Source organism: Prionailurus viverrinus, chromosome B1 (assembly GCF_022837055.1).
Source record: "Prionailurus viverrinus isolate Anna chromosome B1, UM_Priviv_1.0, whole genome shotgun sequence".
In the NCBI taxonomy this organism is placed as follows: Eukaryota; Metazoa; Chordata; class Mammalia; order Carnivora; family Felidae; genus Prionailurus; species Prionailurus viverrinus.
In genome coordinates this window covers 170,318,057-170,339,079 of record NC_062564.1, presented here as the reverse complement: position 1 = coordinate 170,339,079, position 21,023 = coordinate 170,318,057, and the positions used below count along the sequence as shown (strand labels likewise).

Here is a 21,023-nt window from a genome sequence, read left to right as displayed (position 1 = left end):
AATTTATTGTATGTTGCTATGTTGTATGCATTTTTGTAGCCTTCTTTTAGTCCCTACGAGAACTGGGTGAATATAAATTGAAATAATAATAGCCGTTTTGTTTTAAATCAAATTAGATACCCTATTAGTAAGGCCTCATAAATTCATCATTAAGCAAACATTTATAAACATATGAGAGGTTATTATTAACACACCTTCTGCTCATTACTATTTTTTTAAGTTTATTTTGAGAGAGACGGAGACAGCACGAAAGGGGGAGGGGCAGAGAGAAAGGGAGAGAGAGAATCCCAAGCAGGCTCCATGCTGTTAGTTCAGAGCCCAATGTGGGGCTTGAACCTACGAACCACAAGATCATGACCTGAGCCAAAACCAAGAGCTGGACTCTTAACCGACTGAGCCACCCAGGCGCGCCTCTACTCATTACTATTTTAAGTGAAATAAAAGCTTATTTTCCCCCAATGTAAGTCACAGCTAATGCACTGCCCCAACTCCTCATTCTACATGTCCATGTTAGAGTTAGTGCATGACTCACCATTTAGTACCAATGTACCCATCTGTAAAGTGGGTGTTTTGTAATCCCTTATTGTCAGGAGTGTTATGAGATTAAATCAAACAGACAGTGTTCTCTGTGTGTTTTACCCAGTTCATTCCTTCCCACCCTCACCTTCCTGGGGGAGACTTCCTGTGATGTACCTATCATGTATGCTGTGAGATGTACTCAATACTGGCAAGAGAACATCTTGGGGATTTCAGAGATGCTCCCTTCTGAAATATCTGAAAGGCCTGAGGATGTCCCCATGGAAGGGTGAGAGGAGCCAGATTCAGTGGCTTTGACCCCACAGTGCCAACCGAGTGGAACCAGAGTCCTGGGAAGAGAGCAGACAGGCAGAAAAGGAGGAGGATAGTGGGGAGATGGGAGTGGTGAGGAAGAAACGTTGGATGCCTCTCTGAGGCTGACTTCATTGGATAGAAAGGTGACCCCATGCTGATAGCAAATAAATTAATAGCCCATCCTCTGGATCCCAGTGTGTTCCAGACCTCTAATAAGAATGCATCCTTCCTGGTAATGAAGTTCTTTCTTGCCTGTGCCTCTGGATGTTGCACAGCATTAAATAAAAGTTACATGTACATGGGAATTGTAGCATATGCCCATATTTCATTGAATCTAAGATGCTGTCATCTGGAGGATGCATCCTTATTTTATGAACCACCGAGAAAGAAAAAAAAAAAAAGCCCTGCTAATTTAACCATGGCATGATATTTTAGTATGGCTTGACAATTTTAAACATATGGAAAAAGCTCTTTCAGATGTATTTATATAGATATTGTTCTCATATATCACTCTTAAGCATACATATAAAGGCAAATAAATATAAAATAAATCGATTAGGATATTCCTAAATGTGTTTGCACTCAGTTTGAGTCTTGTTAACCACTTTTCCCCTCAGAGTCATTGATGTATGTGATTTTTCACACAAGTCCTTCCTGCAGTCAAAAGCATTGGTGATGCAGTGTTTATTAAAAGTGTACTTTGCTCCTGTCTTGGGTTTTCTTAAAAAAATTTTTTTTAATGTTTATTTTTGAGAGAGAGAGACAGAGCATGAGCAGGGGAGGGGCAGAGAGAGAGGGAAACAGAATCTGAAACAGGCTCCAGGCTCTGAGCTGTCAGCACAGAGCCCGACATGGGGCTCGAACCCACAAACCGTGATCAGGACCTGAGCTGAAGTCGGACGCTTAGCCAACTGAGCCACCCAGGGGCCCCAGTGTCTTGGATTTTCTTCCAAGCCAGTGAAACCAGTCTATAAGTTTTAATGTGCAGGCAGTTATGTCATGACTGTCACAGACTGATCTGAGGGTCAGATGCCCACCAATTTCAGAGATGTTAACATGTGAGAAAATGCACATCTTAGAACTGGTAAGACCCGGCATAAATCCTCAACGGTGCTAAGGTGCACAGATCCGTTTATGAAGTACCTGAAAAGCACTCTGGGTTGAGCCTTTCATATTTATGCAATGGTGAACATATGATTCAGGCTTCCACAGCCTGTGAAAATAAATGATTCCTAAATTATAGTAGCTCAGAGCCTCCAACAGATGGATGGCTGGACCTCAGGGTCCCTTGCTCCAAAGCCTCCAGAATTATTTCAGGAGAGGGGGTTCAGTGAGTCTCACATGGAAAACTGCACAGCCTCATGTGGCATGCTCTTCCCCTTTGGCTCATGCTTATCAATACCCATTGGCCCCCAAGCTGCCTGGACAGGTCTAGCAGATGTCAGCCGCTGCCCCTGCCCCTTGTGAAGCCACAGTGTCGGTGCCCAGGTTGTTACCTTCTAATGTTCCAGTGATTGGATTATTGATCTCCAGAGTGTCAGGGATGTGGCAGTTGTCATGCATAAGTGTGGACAATGGTTTCCTTAACTCCTCATCCTATTTTACTCCCTGGCTCTCAAAGCATCGAAGCTTACCCCTGGAGTCCATTGAATCTTCCAAGAGACTCCCAGCTTCCAGAGCTAATGGTGGGCAGTCAATATAAATGATTAATGAGTTTTTATTTTGTTTTTAATATGACATATATTCATACTGGAAAAAAGGTTCTTTATGCAAACAGAGCAGATCAAAGCCAAATCAGGTTAGTTTAAGAGTTCCAGGTTTATATATACAAAAGCTTTGGAAACTGCATTAACTCGTTTGCAAAAGACGATGCAAAAAGAGATATCTGCAAAGGTCCCCCTTTTAAATGTGTAATAGATACTTTGGGAGATTTGACTGAACCCTGTGCTCTCTGGGGTGGTGTGCCTTTTCAGCCACAGAGCTCATAATCCATTTTGCATTATGCCTTCTCTTTAAGGGAACTTGCCTGGTCTTGTGGACCACTTGTGTGCTCTTACAGAACTTTCTATTATATCTGTGGACTTGAAACCACAATCCCACAAGGAAAACAGAAACTCTAGATCTCTGAACGAATGCAGTTGTGTTTTTTTTTTTTTTCTGTCTTGGCTCCCTGTTTTTCCTCTCTTGCCAGTTTTAACCTTCACATCAGACAGTAGAATCAGCAGCCCCCTGTTACCCTGGCAACAGTGGTAGGCTAATAGAATTGGGTTGTCCCAAGGCTCCATTCTGGCATTATGCTTTTGGAAGAAAAACAACAACATGATTATGAAATACAATTTGTGGTAAATTTATGGCATTTATTGGTAAAAGATAACGTATGTCAAATTTTCAGTGATTCAAAAAAAATTCAGCCACAGGAATAAGAAAGGAAGTGTGTCTCAGGATAAGGATTTCTTTAATATATATTTTCCAGTCAGCTTTGCATGTTTCTCTTGACATTTTATTTTTTCATCAACTTAAAACTAATGACTAAGAAAAATTTAGCAGGGTAGTCTCTGAGAGCATTGCTATTTACCTGAATAGATTTAAAAATCTGTAAGGATCTTTTACATTTTCTGCAAGCACATTCTCCTGGAAAAATAAATCGCCACTCTAGGGATTTGCATGGGATTTATATTCTCATGCTACCACATTCAGCACTGATGTTCTGTTAAAATCCACTGCTGATTTGAAAAACTGATTTTAGTTTTCTAGGCTGATGTTTCTAAGACTGTGACTCTATTTCTCTGTTCTCTTATTTCTATCCTGATTCTGGAAATATCTCAGGGATGAACTCTGGTCTTTATGATACTTAGCAGGATACCTTGAGTATCTCTGGATCTGATTCAGTGTTTTTAAAAAAAAATTTTTTTAACGTTTATTTATTTTTGAGACAGAGAGAGACAGAGCATGAACGGGGGAGGGTCAGAGAGAGAGGGAGACACAGAATCTGAAACAGGCTCCAGGCTCTGAGCGGTCAGCACAGAGCCTGACGCGGGGCTTGAACTCACAGACCGCGAGATCATGACCTGAGCCGAAGTCGGATGCTCAACCGACTGAGCCACCCAGGCGCCCCTGATTCAGTGTTTTTAATGCTTTATTCATTAATCTTTATTCTCAGGTGCCACATTCATTCATTCTATCCAACCTTTTCTCCATCCCATGGTAGTTGTATTTCCTTGGATGGTTCCAGGCAGAATTGTGAGAAGTATACTTCCCATGTGTAGGATAAATGTATGCATAATTTAGTTCATTGGTTATCTCTTTATTGGGAATTAAGAGGTGTTGAATCCGTCCACCAATATCCTGGAGTAATAATGCAGTTAGTTTAAAAATCTTTCTACCGAGGGGATCCTGAGTGGCTCAGTTGGTTAAGCATCCAATTTCAGCTCAGGTCATGATCTCACAATCTCATGGTTCCTGAGTTTGAGCCCTGCGTTGGGCTTTGTGCTGACAGCTCAGAGCCTGAAGCCTGCATCAGATTCTGTGTCTCCCTCTCTCTCTCTCTCTGCCTTTCTCCTCACACTCTGTCTCTTCTCAAAAATAAATAAACATTAAAAAATTAAAAAACAATCTTTCTACCGTAAGACATTTCTTATGGGTATTCTCCATAGTGACAATCTGATTGAAGAAGGATATAAAAGTGATTTTTCTCCCAGTTTGAAGAATCTTAGCCACACAGTACACATGAAATTCCTTATTCAGGGGAAAAGAGTCAAGTCCTTGTTTCATGCTTGAGAAACATACTTGCATAAGCCTGAGCTTATAGCTACTTGGTGCTAAGTGGATTGGATGTTTGAATCCCTTGGCTTTTATAAGCTGAAGGCAGCCAAGTCAAGTTTTTAGCACTAAATAGGTAAACTTGATTTATTTCTCTTTGATTTTCTTTCTGGGACGCGGATTCTATAGGCAGAATACACTATTTACTCTGCCATCCAACAATTTGTAATGTAGTGTAGATGGTGCCTTTAAGGACACCAATAACTTTATAGGACTCAGATATTTTTGCCTGAAGAGTAAACATTATTTCCCACCTCACATATGGACCAGAAGCAGGACAGAAAGAGATGGAAGTAATCATGTCAGTGGTTAGTTACCTCTTTCCTAGAATGTGAGGTCAGTTTGTTCTGACATTAAAATCCAACTAATTTTAATTCAGCAAACATTTTTCTGAGCACTGTTTATATGCAAAACACTCTGCAAGATACAGAGGGGAATCAAAGAAGAAAATTGAACTGTTAAAGTCCATTCGGGGAAGTCGTTTCTCTGGGGACTCCTTATTGATCTTCCTTCATCTGTGGTTGTGCTAATTTTAGAGAGTTTATATAATTATCCGATGGAAATGCTGGGCTGCATGTTGAATCCATAGCTGGGCAGCGTGGGATTCTGACACAGCCGCAGCTGCTCAGGATCCATAGTGACAGGAAGTAAGCCAGCACTGAAGCCTTCTGCCCCCAGTACAGCATTTAATATATCATGAACTCTCAGTCCGGAGATGTAAAGAGTGAACAAGGCTTTGGAAACTGGAGCCCTTCTCCAGGGTCTTAGTGATGACAGACTGGTTCAGCCTTGAAGCCCCAGAATCAGACGAAAAATAGAATGGGATTGCCTTGACTTCCATCAATTAGTTTCATCTGGTTCCATTTTCTCACTGTCCTCCAAAGTATATGTAGCTAGTTCAAGTAACTGAAAGAATTTATGGTTATCATTTGTTGAGCAGCATGCTAAGCAGTTCATATACCTCATTTTGTTTAATCTTTTCAAACACTCTATGCAATAGGAACTACTATCTGACATATGAGGAAACTGAGGCTCAAGGTCACTTAGAGGGTGGCTGATCCAAGATTCAAACCCAGAATCATGTATACCCACAGCCCCCATTCATAATTAATCTATAAACTAAGAAAGCCTGCATCTTTCTTGTTATGTAACAATAAAATAGTCCTGTATTCAAAGAATAAATTCTTAAATGCAATTAGTTTCTTCTCTAATTAGAAGCTCTCTGTGCTTCAAATTAGTATTTGAACTGTGAATTTTGATTTGCAAAGTCATGTTTGTTAAAAAGGGTTCAATATTGTATATGCTGAAAAGTTTCAGAGACAGTTTATTTTCCCTATTTCACTGATGGTTAGTAAATCTCCTTCCCCCTCTAGTCACCATGTAGTTAGAATACAAAAATCAATAGGTTCTCTCCATCCAAACAGAAGTTCTGAGAACAGTACTGGGGAGTGAGTCATGGCTTATTGCTTCTCTGTTGACAAATGTTGCTGGAGAAAAGACAATTACTTTGTTAATGACTGTCAGAGTTTCTGCTTCACATTCAGTGATCAATTTTTACTGCTTTGAAGACCAAAAAACAAAACAGTGAATGTGATAGTTATAAAATAGCAGCAAATGGAGACATGTGCATATTTACTATGATTCAAGGGAATCTTAAAAATTGTGCTCCAAAAGCCAGGAATATGGTTAAAATTATTTTTTACCATGTAGTGTTTTTTTTTTAAATTTTTTTTTTTCAACGTTTATTTATTTTTGGGACAGAGAGAGACAGAGCATGAACGGGGGAGGGGCAGAGAGAGAGGGAGACACAGAATCAGAAACAGGCTCCAGGCTCTGAGCCATCAGCCCAGAGCCTGACGCGGGGCTCGAACTCCCGGACCGCGAGATCGTGACCTGGCTGAAGTCGGACGCTTAACCGACTGCGCCACCCAGGCGCCCCTACCATGTAGTGTTAATCACACACAGAATAGTATGTGGGGCAATATTTGGAGATGGAATGAGTGAAAGAATAATTAAATTTTAATGCCCTGCTTTCTCTACAAATAAGGAAATAATTAGATATTCTCCTTAAAAAACCAACACCAACAAGAAATATCTGGGCTTAGCTCTAGCTGCTAGGTTATCATTTCTACTGGGAACTGAACAACGGGCATTTATTTTGTCTTTGAATTGCTCATTAATTGTATTTTCCAAAGTAGTTCTAGTTTGGTTAATACAACATTCTATCCTCTATTTAGATTCTAGAATTTATAGCTTACTATTTTAAACAAACAGATGCCCATTGGTGTTAAACTTACGAGTATTGGAAATATTTCTATATTGGTAATACGGTTTATAAGTTTTTGGTTCAAGTTTTGAGGGGGTTGCATAAATTAAGGATTAGGTTAAAAAGGAAAAGTCTTGTTAGTATTGTCCTTTTTTTATTTTTATTTTTTTTTTTAAATTTTTTTTTTCAACGTTTATTTATTTTTGGGACAGAGAGAGACAGAGCATGAACGGGGGAGGGGCAGAGAGAGAGGGAGACACAGAATCGGAAACAGGCTCCAGGCTCTGAGCCATCAGCCCAGAGCCCGACGCGGGGCTCGAACTCACGGACCGCGAGATCGTGACCTGGCTGAAGTCGGACGCTTAACCGACTGCGCCACCCAGGAGCCCCAAGTATTGTCCTTTTTTTAAAAAAAAGTTTATTTATTTATTTTGAGAGAGAGAGAGGGAGAGAGAGAGAGAATCCCAAGCAGACTCTGTGCCATCAGCACAGAGCCCAAGACAGGGCTCGGACCCACAAACTGTGAGATCATGACCTGAGCCGAAATCGACACCCAGATGCTCAACTGACTGAGCCACCCAGGTGCCTCAGTATTGTCCTTTTGAGAAGGGCTTTGTAGGATGGAAGTCATAGTTATTTTCAGCCACTCTGCTTTTATTTAGTTCTTTGAACAAACCTGCTGCGTTTTGGTCTCAGGGCCTTTACACATGCCACCGCAGCTGAGGAACTATCTCCAACTACTCCTGCCCACCTCAAACCTTTATGTGAGCAATCTCTTCTACTGTCTCCTTTTCAGAGAGGCTGACTGTAACTATTTCATCTGAGAAGGCTCCCTTCTTTTATCATTTCTTGTTATACCCATATCTTTTTCTTAGTAATGCTTATAATTTTTATTATATCTTTATTTGTTTATTATATGTTATCTACTTCTAAAGGCACGGAATGTGCCTGTTTTGTTCACCTGTATAGATCCAGCAACTCTCTGATACTTATTAGGGGTTCGATAAATATTGTTAAATGAATAAATGATTGAAAGAGTACATCGAAGGAAGAGATGAAGGAACTTCTTTCTGAAGGGAGGATGCTAACCTGGCAAAATGATTTAAAAATAGGGAAAAATAAACTGATTCTGGGAAAAGGTGGCTGATGGAGTAGTTAGAAGTTGCTATATTAACATCCAGCAGCTGGGAACCAATTGTAGGCAGAATAAGAGTGGAGATGCTGCTAATAGTATTGATGTCTTTTATTGGAGATGACTGGAAACTTGGCTATTTCAAGGAAATGGGATTATATGTTAGTTTAAGATACACTACATTGAGCTCTAGCTATTTTGTTTAAGCATATGTTACCAATGGAAGGCATGGGCATACTTTTACATATCTTTATATTTACCATAGTGTCTTACTGTGTCTTATCCTTGGGTGGCACTCAGTAGATACTGATGGAATACTCATTGCCTGAATGAAAGAATAATTACAAAGCTATCCACTGCAAAGAGCACCTTAATTTTTAATTTTTTTAATCTTTATTTTTGAGAGAGAGAGAGAGTGAGCAGAGGAGGGGCAGAGAGAGAGGGAGACACAGAATCTGCAGCAGGCTCTAGGCTTTGAGGTTTTAGTACAGAGCCTGATGCAGGGCTCAAACTCACAATCTGTGAGATATGACCTGAGCAGAAGTCGGACGCTTACCGACTGAGCCACCCAGTGCCCCTACAGCACCTTAATTTTCATTTTAGCTGATAAGTATGTGAATCACAGTTATCAAGGCATATTCTCACACCAGCAGATACCTCCTTATACTTGTAGCAGGCTGGTTTCCAGTTTACAGGACTTCCAGTTCATCCATAAAAGAGAGATGACTTTTAACTAATATCATTATTTTAAAATGGTATGTAAATATTAGATATGAATACATATGCATGTGTTTTTGTACATGCACACACTATGTATTTTTAATATATATATTTAAAATATCACAAACTTTGAAATCGTTTTATTGAATTCTCTCTATCCTTCAAGTATGTTTATTAACTGCAATCTTGTGTAGCCACTGTCTTGCCTTATTCAGGCTAAAATTAGTTGTTTCCACCCAAAGGATGCATAGTGTATGTACACACCATCAAAAACACATGGAGCAATGTGTTCCAGATACTTCCAAGCACAGCTCACTAGGGTAGATATTGTTACCTTCATTCTACTGATGGGAAAATTGAAGACTTGAGAGGTGAAAAGAGTATTTTCACTGAGGTATGCTGGAATTTGAATCTAGGTTTCTTGACTTCAAAATCCTGTTCATGCTATATAGCACTCTGTCCAACTCAAACACCTAGAAAAATGGGGGTGGGAAAGATTAAATGGGGAATGCAGGACAAAAATTAACTGGGACAAGCACAGAATTTTGATTTTTTTTCTTGATTAGGCTCATACTCATGCCCTACCCTATGGTGTCTTTTAAAGATTTGGACATTTGGGCATAGAGCTGAATTATTTTTTCTCTTCTTTCCCAATAAGTATTTCCTCACTTATGTTCTCTTTTTGTGTACTTTGGCTACATACTCTTTTACTTTGCCAAGTTAAAGCCCCTTTATATTGTCACTTAGCTGATCTCATACTTGATCTTTCCCTCTCTCTTCCCCTTTCACCCTCCATCTCTCCCTCCTTCTTTGGCATTATATAGAATTCTCTAATATTTGCTCTCTAATTTGATTAGCCAGGAGGTAGAGGTTTCCATTTTTCTCCATCTTTTTCTTCAGTGAGAGCTCTATATGAAGAAAATATTCAGAATGAAAGTCCTCAACAGTGTTCAAAGTTGGGAAACTATAACATTACCAAAATACTACTTTTCGACTTGACAAAATAAACGTTGTTGAAAATTGGTAATATGCACTGTTGGCATTGGTTAGAGACAGTAAAATCGGAACTCATATGCTAGTAGAAGTGTAAGGTATACAACTTTTCGTATCAGCAATTGGCAATTTATATCAAAAGCTTTGCATTAAAAAAAATTCTTACCTCATCAGTTTTGCCCAAAGATACTAAGGGACTACTTAGATATATGTACACTGATTTTTGAACAAGAACATTTAGTGCAGCATTATTTTACTAAATATTTTATTTTCTTTTTTTTTAAATTTTTTTTTTCAACGTTTATTTATTTTTGGGACAGAGAGAGACAGAGCATGAACGGGGGAGGGGCAGAGAGAGAGGGAGACACAGAATCGGAAACAGGCTCCAGGCTCTGAGCCATCAGCCCAGAGCCTGACGCGGGGCTCGAACTCCCGGACCGCGAGATCGTGACCTGGCTGAAGTCGGACGCTTAACCGACTGCGCCACCCAGGCGCCCCTAAATATTTTAAATAATTTAAACATCAGGCAATACAGAAAGAGAAATAAAACGTGGTACAGCTAGTGGAAGGACTTTTAATATACACATCAAATTCATGTTTTTGAGATATATATAGGAAATGACTCAGTATATAATGGTGAATGAAAAAAGCAAGATGTTGAATATATGAGAGCACATTCAGGACTGATAGATGCCCTAACAAACAATCCTTAAATTTCCACCTCCACTGCTTAACACAATAAAGGCTTAGTTTTTGCTCATAACATAGTTTAGTGCGGGGCGGTGACGGTTGTGAACCTGTGGCTCTGACAAGCTCAGTATATGGCTTCAAGGGTCACCCAGCTAGCAGATGGGGAAGGAGGAGAAAGGGTGTGGATGGGGCACTCTCTCTCTTAACTGCCTTGGTCCACAAATGAAGCATGGCTTTTGTTCACATCCCATCAGTGAAAGCTAGCACTTGTTCCTTCTCCTCTTAAACTGCAAGAGGCTGGGCGATGTAGTTTTGTGACCATCAGAGCATCCCGTCTTCATAGGCACTGGGAGATGTTTCACAAAATTATTAACATCTCCAGGGAGGTGATTTGTGACTCTTCTTTTTTTGTGTGACTTTATTCACAACATTGTGCTATTATTGTCTGAATTTTCTAAAATAAAAGTAAATTAAGTTTATATCACATAAAACTATACATTAAAAAAAAAAAACTTGAAGTTCAGTATGAGGGCCAAGTGTGGATCCTCCCTCTGGAGGTGCAAACAGGTTGGGACACTCACGACAGTGTATGTTTTAATATGGCCCTTGTATCTTTTTTTTTTTTCTGAGAATTAATTTTTTTTAATATATGAAATTTATTGTCAAATTGGTTTCCATACAACAGCCAGTGCTCATCCCAAAAGATGCCCTCTTCAATACCCATCACCCACCCCCATCAACCCTCAGTTTGTTCTCAGTTTTTAAGAGTCTCTTATGCTTTGGCTCTCTCCCACTCTACCCTCTTTTTTTTTTCCTTCCCTTCCCCCATGGGTTTCTGTTAAGTTTCTCAGGATCCACATAAGAGTGAAAACATATGGGATCTGTCTTTCTCTGTATGGCTTATTTCACTTAGCATCACACTCTCCAGTTCCATCCATGTTGCTACAAAGGGCCATATTTCATTCTTTCTCATTGCCACATAGTACTCCATTGTGTATATTTAACCACAATTTCTGTATCCATTCATCAGTTGATGGACATTTAGGCTTTTTCCATAATTTGGCTATTGTTGAGAGTGTTGCTATAAACATTGGGGTATAAGTGCCCCTATGCATCAGCACTCCTGTATCCCTTGGGTAAATTCCTGGCAGTGCTACTGCTGGGTCATAGGATAGGTCCATTTTTAATTTTTTTGAGGAACCTCTACACTGTTTTCCAGAGTGGCTGCACCAGTTTGCATTCCCACCAGCAGTGCAAGAGGGTTCCCGTTTCTCCACATCCTCTCCAGCATCTATAGTCTCCTGATTTGTTCATTTTTGGCCCTTGTATCTTAAGAGATTCTTCAGTCACTCACCAAAGTGTCAGAAAATGCACTGAGCATGGTGTTAGGAGGTCCGTTCTGTATGCATGGGTGATTTGGATATAATATTTATTAATGCAGATCACTAGGACCTCTTTGCCTGATCTGGCTGGCTTGGAGGATTTTCCATTCCTCCCTCAATTGTCCCTTATGTTTCCTTCCAAAATCCTTCCCTCTGAGAGAATTTTCAGCTAGCGGAAGTGGGAAGTAACAAGGCAAATGTTCTCTCTTTTCACAGTTTGTTAAAAAGTTTTTCTTTAGCAAAACCACTTGTGCATGAAGATGTGTATTGAAAATGCATCTTATACAATGCTGACAAAGTCGAAGAGATTATTTCATAACTAATATTAAAAGCTCTATGTTGGCAAGTAGCACGTTCACTGCCCTTTTGAAAGATCACAGTGGAAGATAGAAGAAAGAAGCCCTGTGGGAGGACTATGACACGTTCCATCCTACACATTAGATTCCATACTTTATCTCTGGCCTCCACTCTGGACAGCGAATTGTAGAGATACTCTTCTGTTAAAGATCCTTTTCAACATTCATCATTGGCTTCAAAGTTCAGGTCTTTCGTTTCCTTGCCCCATACTTATTTTTTGTTTCATTACCTGCCACTTTCTTGCGTTTGTCCTGTTAAAGAGTCCACCATGGCTGTTTAATATTTAAAGGCTGGGATCATTTGCAGGTTTTAGTTTAAAGGTAACCATAGCACACGCACACACATTCATTATTAATAGCAGAGACGCACTGTAAGTTCTTAGGAATCTTCTTTCGATGTTAGTTTCATATGGGTGCTGCTGTTGCGAGAATGAGGCTCTGATATTGCTATGTGGCAAGTGGACTAATGCAATAACACTGATCCAGAGATTATGTGAATTGTTTATGTGGGTGGAAGTGATCATGCTAAAAAGGGACATAAAGCCAGAAAATGACAGGCCACGGAAAGTCCGGTTTCGGATCGCGTCATCTCACAGCGGGCGAGTTCTGAAGGAAGTGTATGAAGATGGGCAACCATCAGGCTCCCTGGATTCTGAATGTGCCAGCATCTGTGGGGTAGATGGACTGAGTGAGTCTGATGGACAGCAAAACGGCCACATAGGATCAGAAGGTGATGAGTATGAGAACGACCAGGATAACTTGCTGGTGTTAGCGAGGGCTGCCAGTGAGAAGGGTTTTGGTACAAGAAGAGTCCACATTTTAAGCAAAAATGGCACAGTCAGAGGCGTCAAGTACAAAGTGAGTGCCGGCCAAGCTCTATTTAACAATTTGACCAAAGTATTGCAGGTAAGTCAATGCACTTTGTTTTTCCCAGGCTTTGTTCTTAACTCACCATCTCAACACCTCTGTGCCCTCCAGTTGAAAGCAAGCTTCTCTTATTCATGACTCCTACATACTTCATGAGTCACTCCCCCATCTAAGGTATTGTCTCAACAGCCATCGATTAAAAAGAGGGTCATTATGCTTAGCAAATTAGATGGATTCTCAAAGTCATATTTCTAAGTGGTCTTTTCTTCCAGTGTGCAGTGACTAAAACAATGTGTCTGTTTCTTTACCAAGATGATGGTGTTCAAAGCATCTGAGCACAACTTAGGAGTTAATTTTTGGTTTATCACCTTCCAGATACCAGATTAGCACTTATCATCACTTGTATGGATTTTAAACCAGAGAACATTGAGAGCTGCATTCAGTGGCGTTGGATTCAGTTGGAATGTTAGGAAGCTGTAAAGACAAACTTCGACTTGCCCCTACTGCTCTGGGGGTTGCAGCTTTTATCTGAGGTGCCTTTCTTCATTCATTTGCCCATGGGAACTCTAGAGTAGCACTTGAAAAAGTTATCCCTCTGTAAATGTATGGAGTGAGATCCAGATCTTATAGGAAAAATGTTAGCCTTTAAAATGTGATAGATTCTGCACAGTAATGTAGGAATGCATTATTCAGGTCTGGAGGCCTTTGGCAATGATATAATGTTTAGACAAGTTTTTGAAATTGCCCAGAAGCATTGGTAAAATGATTTTCTGTTAAAAGCAGGGATCATTATTTCAGGAATAGAATTCATAATCACTATCATTAAGGTAGCAAACCAATATTTTTCATTATAATACCATTCTGTATTATTTTCAATATTTAAATAAAATCTCCTTGATGAATTATCCAGTGCCTCTGCATTATAGACAGATATAACAGTGGTAGGGAGAAAGGATTTTAACCAATAGTATTTTATTATTTTTCATTTCAAAGAAGTATTTGGAAAGATCACATCGCCAGGATTAAAAAAAAGAAATTAAAGGGTAAAAGCAGTTAAAATCAAAGGCTATTTTCATATGTAGAATTGACCCATGAAAGATTTCACTGATTAGGGATGAGGTGGGAAATCAAAAGTTAGAAACTGATGACTATGTTTGACTAATTTGGAGATCTTGTATAGACTTCTAAAATAATCTTAGTGGCCTCTGTGTTTTATCTAATGCAGAAATTATTATTGTCAAAGTATAAGCCAAGACTCTGTAATAAGTGTAAAAATGTTTGCATTTATTGTGATTAATTTAGCTTTTGATTGAGTCATGATTTGAATTGCTTTATGATCTGGAAGGTTATTTACGAAACTTCTGCACCAGTTATAGTACTGTGATTTGAATTTATTCATATCTCCCCCCAAAATTATTATTTATGGGTAAATACCTTAAATCTTCAAGAGAAAATGGTTTTCTCCCTATGGCTTTGTCCTGAAAGAGCTTATAAATTCACATATAGGAAATAGAAGAAATTCTATAATCAGATGTTATTACTACATTACTTTATAATAGTTAACTTGTATACTTTTCAATGTGTAATTCCATCACCCTTTTTCTTTTGAAAAAAAATCCAGTGAAACTCATTTTTTAATAACTTACCCATATTCCATTTACCCTTTGCTTCAAGAGGACAATAGTGATTACTAGCAGAAGTCCCTCAAAGACTGGTACTTAACCATTTTTCTTTCTAGCCGGTCCTTCTTTCTGTATAATGTGGGCAAAGTAATCAGCATATTGCAAGTATTCACAAATTTTGGCCATCATCATTACTTTTATCATCATCATCATCACCATCGTCATCATGGAATGTTCTCTGATCTCTCCAGGACAAAACATAAGTTAAAGGAGTTCCTCTCTTGGATGGGGGCTGCTAGTTGTGTTATTTCAAGGGGCTCCATTCACATCACTGTCCGTGTAAATAGCACCCCTCAGAGTTGTGCAATACAACCTATGCAGCATTATATAGAGAGCTGATTTGGATGCTCGCTGCTTGTTAAAGGATAGGTGTCATAAGGAGTGACAAATATCTTAGACATGTGCTTTAGGGTGACTGAGTAGGTTTCCATAGGCATCCCACAATGCAGTAGCAGAGAAGCCCTGGGGACTAAAAGCAGAAGTTACCATGAAGTTACTTCTATACATGGTTATGGGACCAGATGTGACTCTTCCCTGGATATCTGTATATTTTCCACATCCCTTAGAAAATAAGCAGCAAACCTAACTGGATGTAACTGTGATGTAGCAATTTCTCTCATGGAGGAAAAAGTGAGGAGTAATATTTTGAATATTTAATTAAGGTTTCAATGCACAATCTTATTGAAGCAGGGCACTATAATTGAAGACACAGGTTTTTCTTCCTGTTTTAAGTCATAAAATCTTAAAACATTCAACTTGAAACTTGAGAGGAAACCCAGTTATAAATAAAAGCTTTCAAAGAACCGGTAAATAACTTGGCTTCCTCTCTGTTAGTTTCCCATTCTGTTACTCCTGTCTCATAAAATATTGGCATGGAGCTTGCAAACATTTCAGCTGTGCAGAGAATTGTCATTGAAATTATTTGCCTCAAATATTTTTACTTCTTAGGAACACTTATATAGAAAGTTGTGTATAAAAGGGATATTAGAACAAATTCCCATTTCATGTGTTAATTAGTTTACTCTATAGAACTCTGGGTAATTGAGGATGTGCAATATTAATTAAAGTTTTTGACAGTAGTAATGGACCATGAGGTAAAGAGAGGAAAGTCACTTAGATGTGCAGGTGGGCCTTGTAGAGGGTGGTTCATTGTTTCATTTGTGAATCTCTCAAAGCCTCCAATGCGTCTAGATTATAGCTCTTCAGATACAGGTGCTTGGTTTTTCCATTTCTCCTAGAAACAACAAGAATGTAATGCTCAAGAGAGGCTCATTTGGAAATCTGAGAACGTGGAATCTAGTGATGGCCTGGAAATATGCATTTATTAGAAGCCTTTTAGGTTGTTCATCCATACACTGAAGTTTGAGAATCATTGACCTAGCATGTAAAATGGAAATTCATCCAGTTCGCTAGAGTTAATAAAAATATTCCTTAATGTTCTTTATGTCTTCAATATTTAAGGGGGAAAACAAAGAAGTTACGTATTCATCTGTCATTTGTTCTTCTGATCATGTTAGATCACCAGGGAGGGGTTTCCTGAGCCAAAGATAAAGATATCCCGACAGACTTGTTTCCTCTTGTATCCTAATTTATCAATCAGTTGGTTTAGAAATGGTTCCTGAAATTACCAGTACATTCTGATGTAGGTGTGGTGTTTTAATTTTCTTTAAGAAATTCTGTAAGGATAATTCTACCTAGATAAATGATTTTACTCGTCATTACTGGAGAATTTTAGAAAAAAAAATTATTTTGTATTTATTTTTTACAATTAGTCACTGTTACCTCATGCAAGACAAATCATAAGACCACTATGTGGCTCATAGCGCTCATCACTCAGGGCATGATTAGGTTCGAGATACACCCGTGGGGCCAGGACAGGCAGCGAGTGGCCCAGGTGCTCGGGGAGGAGACAGTGCAAAAACCAGCCTTAAAAAGAGCTCAGGGACTTAATGATTTCATATGTGCCAAAATTACTTTGAGAGGTTTAAATACGACAGTTTTCTTGATTTGAATAAATTTATAGCAAAAAAAAAAAAAAATTTGCAATACACCTTGACCTTAGCAGCAACATATTTCCAAAGCTTCTTGGGGTGGGTCAATGATGCAGATAATTAAGGTCATCAGTTTTTTTCTAATTTGTTCCTATGGGATTAAATTTCAGGCAGTAATTAAATATCAGTAATTTTTGTCTTCATCCTATTTTCAAACTTGTATAATCTGTTGTATCCTCAGTTATAGTCTTTTTTCTGTAATTTCTATACTTTTAATTCCCTCTTTTTACAAATTTAAAGCTACTGTATTAGAGAAAAATAGATGCCAAGAAGGACAATAGCTATCCCCATGTTATAATTTGCTGGTTCCTTTCTAAAAACTCAAACATATAACTTTTCATCTTTGTATTTACATGCACATCTGTGGTTAATGTGTTTATATTTATAAGCATTTTAACATTTCAAGATAAGTAAAATAAAAATAATTTTACATTTGTAGAAGAATTTATATTTTGCAAATATTTTCGGGTACGTTATTTTACTTGATTGTTCCAAAGATTTTGTGAAATACGGAGCGATAATGCCTGCTTGTAGTAACTGAGAAATCAAGTGTCTGGCCCAAAGCTAGTAACCTGGGAACCCTGCCTTTCACTGCTTTGGCTTTATTAGGTTTTCAAAGTACAGTGCTATATACAAAAACACTCAACCTTACCTTTATTTTTTAAAATTTATTTTGAGAGAGAGTGCACAAGTCGGGGAGGGGCAGGGAATGAGAGAGGGAGAGAGAGAAATCCCAAGTAGGCTCTGTGCTGTCAGGGCAGAGCCCAATGTGGGGCTTGAACTCATGAACTGTGAGATCCTGACCTGAGCTGAAATCGAGAGTTTGATGCCCAACGGACTGAGCCACCCAGGAGCCCCTTAAATTATATTTTTAAAACTTATCAAACCTTATCATCTCTATAACATCATGTGATTAAACTCTTTTCCGATTGCAAGGGTTGACACTGGGAAGGGGTGACTGGGTTAAGTCCGGGAAGACCCCTGCTCAACGTTGTTCACTAACTGTAGGATGAATGATTAACAGAAATTTCTGGCTGTACTTATTATTAATCTCTAGTAAACTTTATCTAGCTTTGGCAATAGAGTAATATTCCAATGAAAACAAGGCGATACTCTTGATGACTTCTTGGTCCCAGTGGTTTATTTGGACCACTCTGGAAAACAACAACAATAATACTAAATATTGATTAAGTACTTACTAAATACACTGTCCTTATTATTTATGTGCATTGACATTTATTTCTCATAGCAATTTCATGAGGTACTATCATTATTAATTAATAAGTTGAGCATATTCTCTGCATATGAAACATTGTTATAGGATTTAAAATCTCATTCAGAAAAATTATTATGTAATATTCTATCAAAATAAGCATCTATTAATGGAAATATTGCCTTTTTTAGCTATCAGGAATAGCAAAAGCTGCAGGATTTTTTATGCAATTCCAAATGATGCAAGAAACTACATTACAACCCCAAAATGGGTTGGTACAAATGATATATTTTTATGGAAAATTATATAATTGCAAACTGATACACCCGAAGTTCCTGTTGTTACCGGACAGAGAACCAGTTGCAAACTCTGGTTCAGCTGCTCACCTCTCGAAATTCAATACTCAAGAGACAAGTGATGGTGGGAAAGGAAAGGTTGCGTTATTTAGGAAGCCTCAACCTGGGAAGATGGTGGACTAATGTCTTAAAGACTGTCTTCCCAGTCTAGGTGAAGGCAGAGGGTTTTAAAGGGGAAGGGTTGAGAAATGGGCGGGGGCGGGGGTGGGGGTGGGGCTGGGGGGCTGGTGGGGGGTGCTAACATGCAGGAGAAGCTGATGCTCTGGCAGTTAATTATATGTCAACATGACCCTCAACAGACTTGCTGGCATCGATGGCAGCTGTTTTTAATGGGGTCAGGGCTTATCTTCCAAGAAAGCCTGGTTCTTTATTCGTCAAGGCCAGTGATCTGCAAAATCTCAAGGAAAAGGCGGTTAGTTCTCCTACAGACCAATGGACTTAGGTTAGCAGGCAAGGAGTGCATGATCTTGAAGGAGTTAACCCTTCAAACTTGTTGAAGTGCTGTTATGATGACCACCTTCCACATACCAATGCTTTGCTATTCTTGGCCACAGCGTTTGACACTGATGCTGATTAGGACTTCAGTAAATGTTCTTTCTTTGAGTTAATGAATTAAGTGAAATTCTCTTACAAAGTGATTATTTTTTTTCTTTTCCATCTCTTTTCAGTTTGGAGAATTCTCCTATTGGATAGGAATAGGTTTTGCGTGGTGAAGTGTTAGTAGCTCCCTCCATTCGGTTCTTTCTGTTGTGGGTTATCTTCTAGATTCAATCAATCATTCTTTTAATTACCATTTGCTACATATCTATTATGGAGCAGGCACTAAGTAGATAATGTGAGGAGTAAGACCCAGCTTTTGCCTTCATGGGCTATTCAGTAATGTATTGTGAATTGTTGTGTAAAGTGATTTCTGGAAGAATTCAGACACAAAACTTGACTTTATCTTCTTTTTCCAGAGGCTTTTCCCTCTCTGTTTTCTCATTGGCCTAACATAGTCTCTGCTACCCATTCCTCGTTTCTCCCATGCTTATATTTTTCTCCATTTAGTCTTTCTGTTACTAGACCATCATTTTATTACATTCCTTCCTTCAACTTCTCTTGCTTTCTTTCTAATTTAGGTCCATTTCAAGGCCCAAGGACTGAAGGGTAATCTACATAATTAATGACTCTTATCTTCATCCCACAAGGCTCCATTAGTCAGTAACAGTGACTCTGACCATGAGTACTTATCCCAATTCCATGAATCTTACTACAGATTTCTCTCATTAGTTCAATGAGTATCTAGTTGGAATATTTCTCATTCTCTCCTATGTACTTGTATCATCAGGACATGGGATCACTGTGACATTTTAATTTGTGGAAGGCTGACGCTTAATCCATTAATTTACCTAAATTCTGACATCAGAACAACATGCTGAGAAAACCCACAGATTCTACAAGAGGACTTGAAACTGCTTAATGAACTCTTACTGATAGCAAATGGTTACCACATAATTAGGAAATTAGCACCTGATGCTTCCAAACATTATAAAAGCAATATAATAGCAGGGCTAGACAAACATCTTTGGGTGGTCCTACTCATGCTTACAGAGTTTCTGATATTTTCTTTGAAACCCGGTACCTTGAATTTTATATAAAAGCAATATAAATATTTAATAGTCTATAAGTTGACACTATATAAATACATCACTTCCTCAATCACTATTGCCTGGAAGGAATTTTAGAGATTATAGACATGTTAAAATGTCATACAGAAATTTTTTAATGTTTATTTATTTTTGAGAGAGAGAGACAGAGTGCAAGTGCAGGAGGGGCAGAGAGAGAGGGAGACACAGAATCCAAAGCAGGTTGCAGGCTCCGAGCTGTCAGCAGAGAGGCTGATGCAGGGCTCAAACCCATGGACCATGATATCATGATCTGAGCCGAAGTTGGATGCTCAACCAACGGAGCCACCTAGGCACCCCCATACAGAAATTTTTATTAAGGGACTTTGGTTCATGTACACAAGTCTATTCAAGTAATATTTAGGATCTCTTTGCTCAATTTTATTTTTGTAATAATTCATTATGTCACCTAATTTCTGACAAATTATTTATGCCTTAGAACATTTTGTTAGGAAGAAGTAGGTGCACATTTTGTTCATGTAATTCCTTCATAGTTAATAGAATAAATTGTAGAAGTATTTATTATTTTTTTGATTCCTAAACAACAAAATTGGTGTTAGTTCACAACCTCTGGAGCTTCCTGGGTTAAATTTGAAACAAGCTCCTGTACATGGAGGGCAGGAATTGACCAGAGAAAGAGACAGGCCACTCCAGATTGGTAGGTGGCAAGTTTAATAAGTAAGGGAACTTACCTATGAAGCTTGTCTTGGGTAGCCACAAGATGAGTATATCTCCATACCCACTGGAATTTTAAAAGTTTATATAGAGGCCTTAACTGACTTCAGTTACAAATACTATTCAGATGACCTCAATAACACCTTACTCTCTCAAGGCTGCATCCTTGAACAGCTTCAGCTGTGGGAATGGTGGCTGGGGGCATACATTCCAAGGACAGGAGAGGAGGTGAGAAGCCTGTGACTGCCCATCAGTTGACAGCCATGTCCTCTTGATTAACTCCTCCAACAATTAGGCCATGGAAGAATTAAGTTGCCTCCCTTTTT

General features: G+C 38.8%; 1 protein-coding gene across 3 annotated transcripts in view; it reads left to right on the top strand.

Annotated features, from left to right (window-relative positions):
- The window catches only part of GRXCR1 (glutaredoxin and cysteine rich domain containing 1), a 319,676-nt gene that overhangs the window by 180,496 nt on the left and 118,157 nt on the right, over positions 1-21,023 (top strand). The window contains exon 1 of one of the 3 annotated variants that reach the window (XM_047857561.1): positions 12,694-13,095. The exons of the other annotated variants lie outside the window; for them this stretch is intronic. Coding sequence (XP_047713517.1) covers positions 12,694-13,095 — 402 coding nt within the window. Of the gene's footprint in view, positions 1-12,693; positions 13,096-21,023 lie in introns of those variants that run through there. 3 annotated transcript variants of the gene reach the window in all.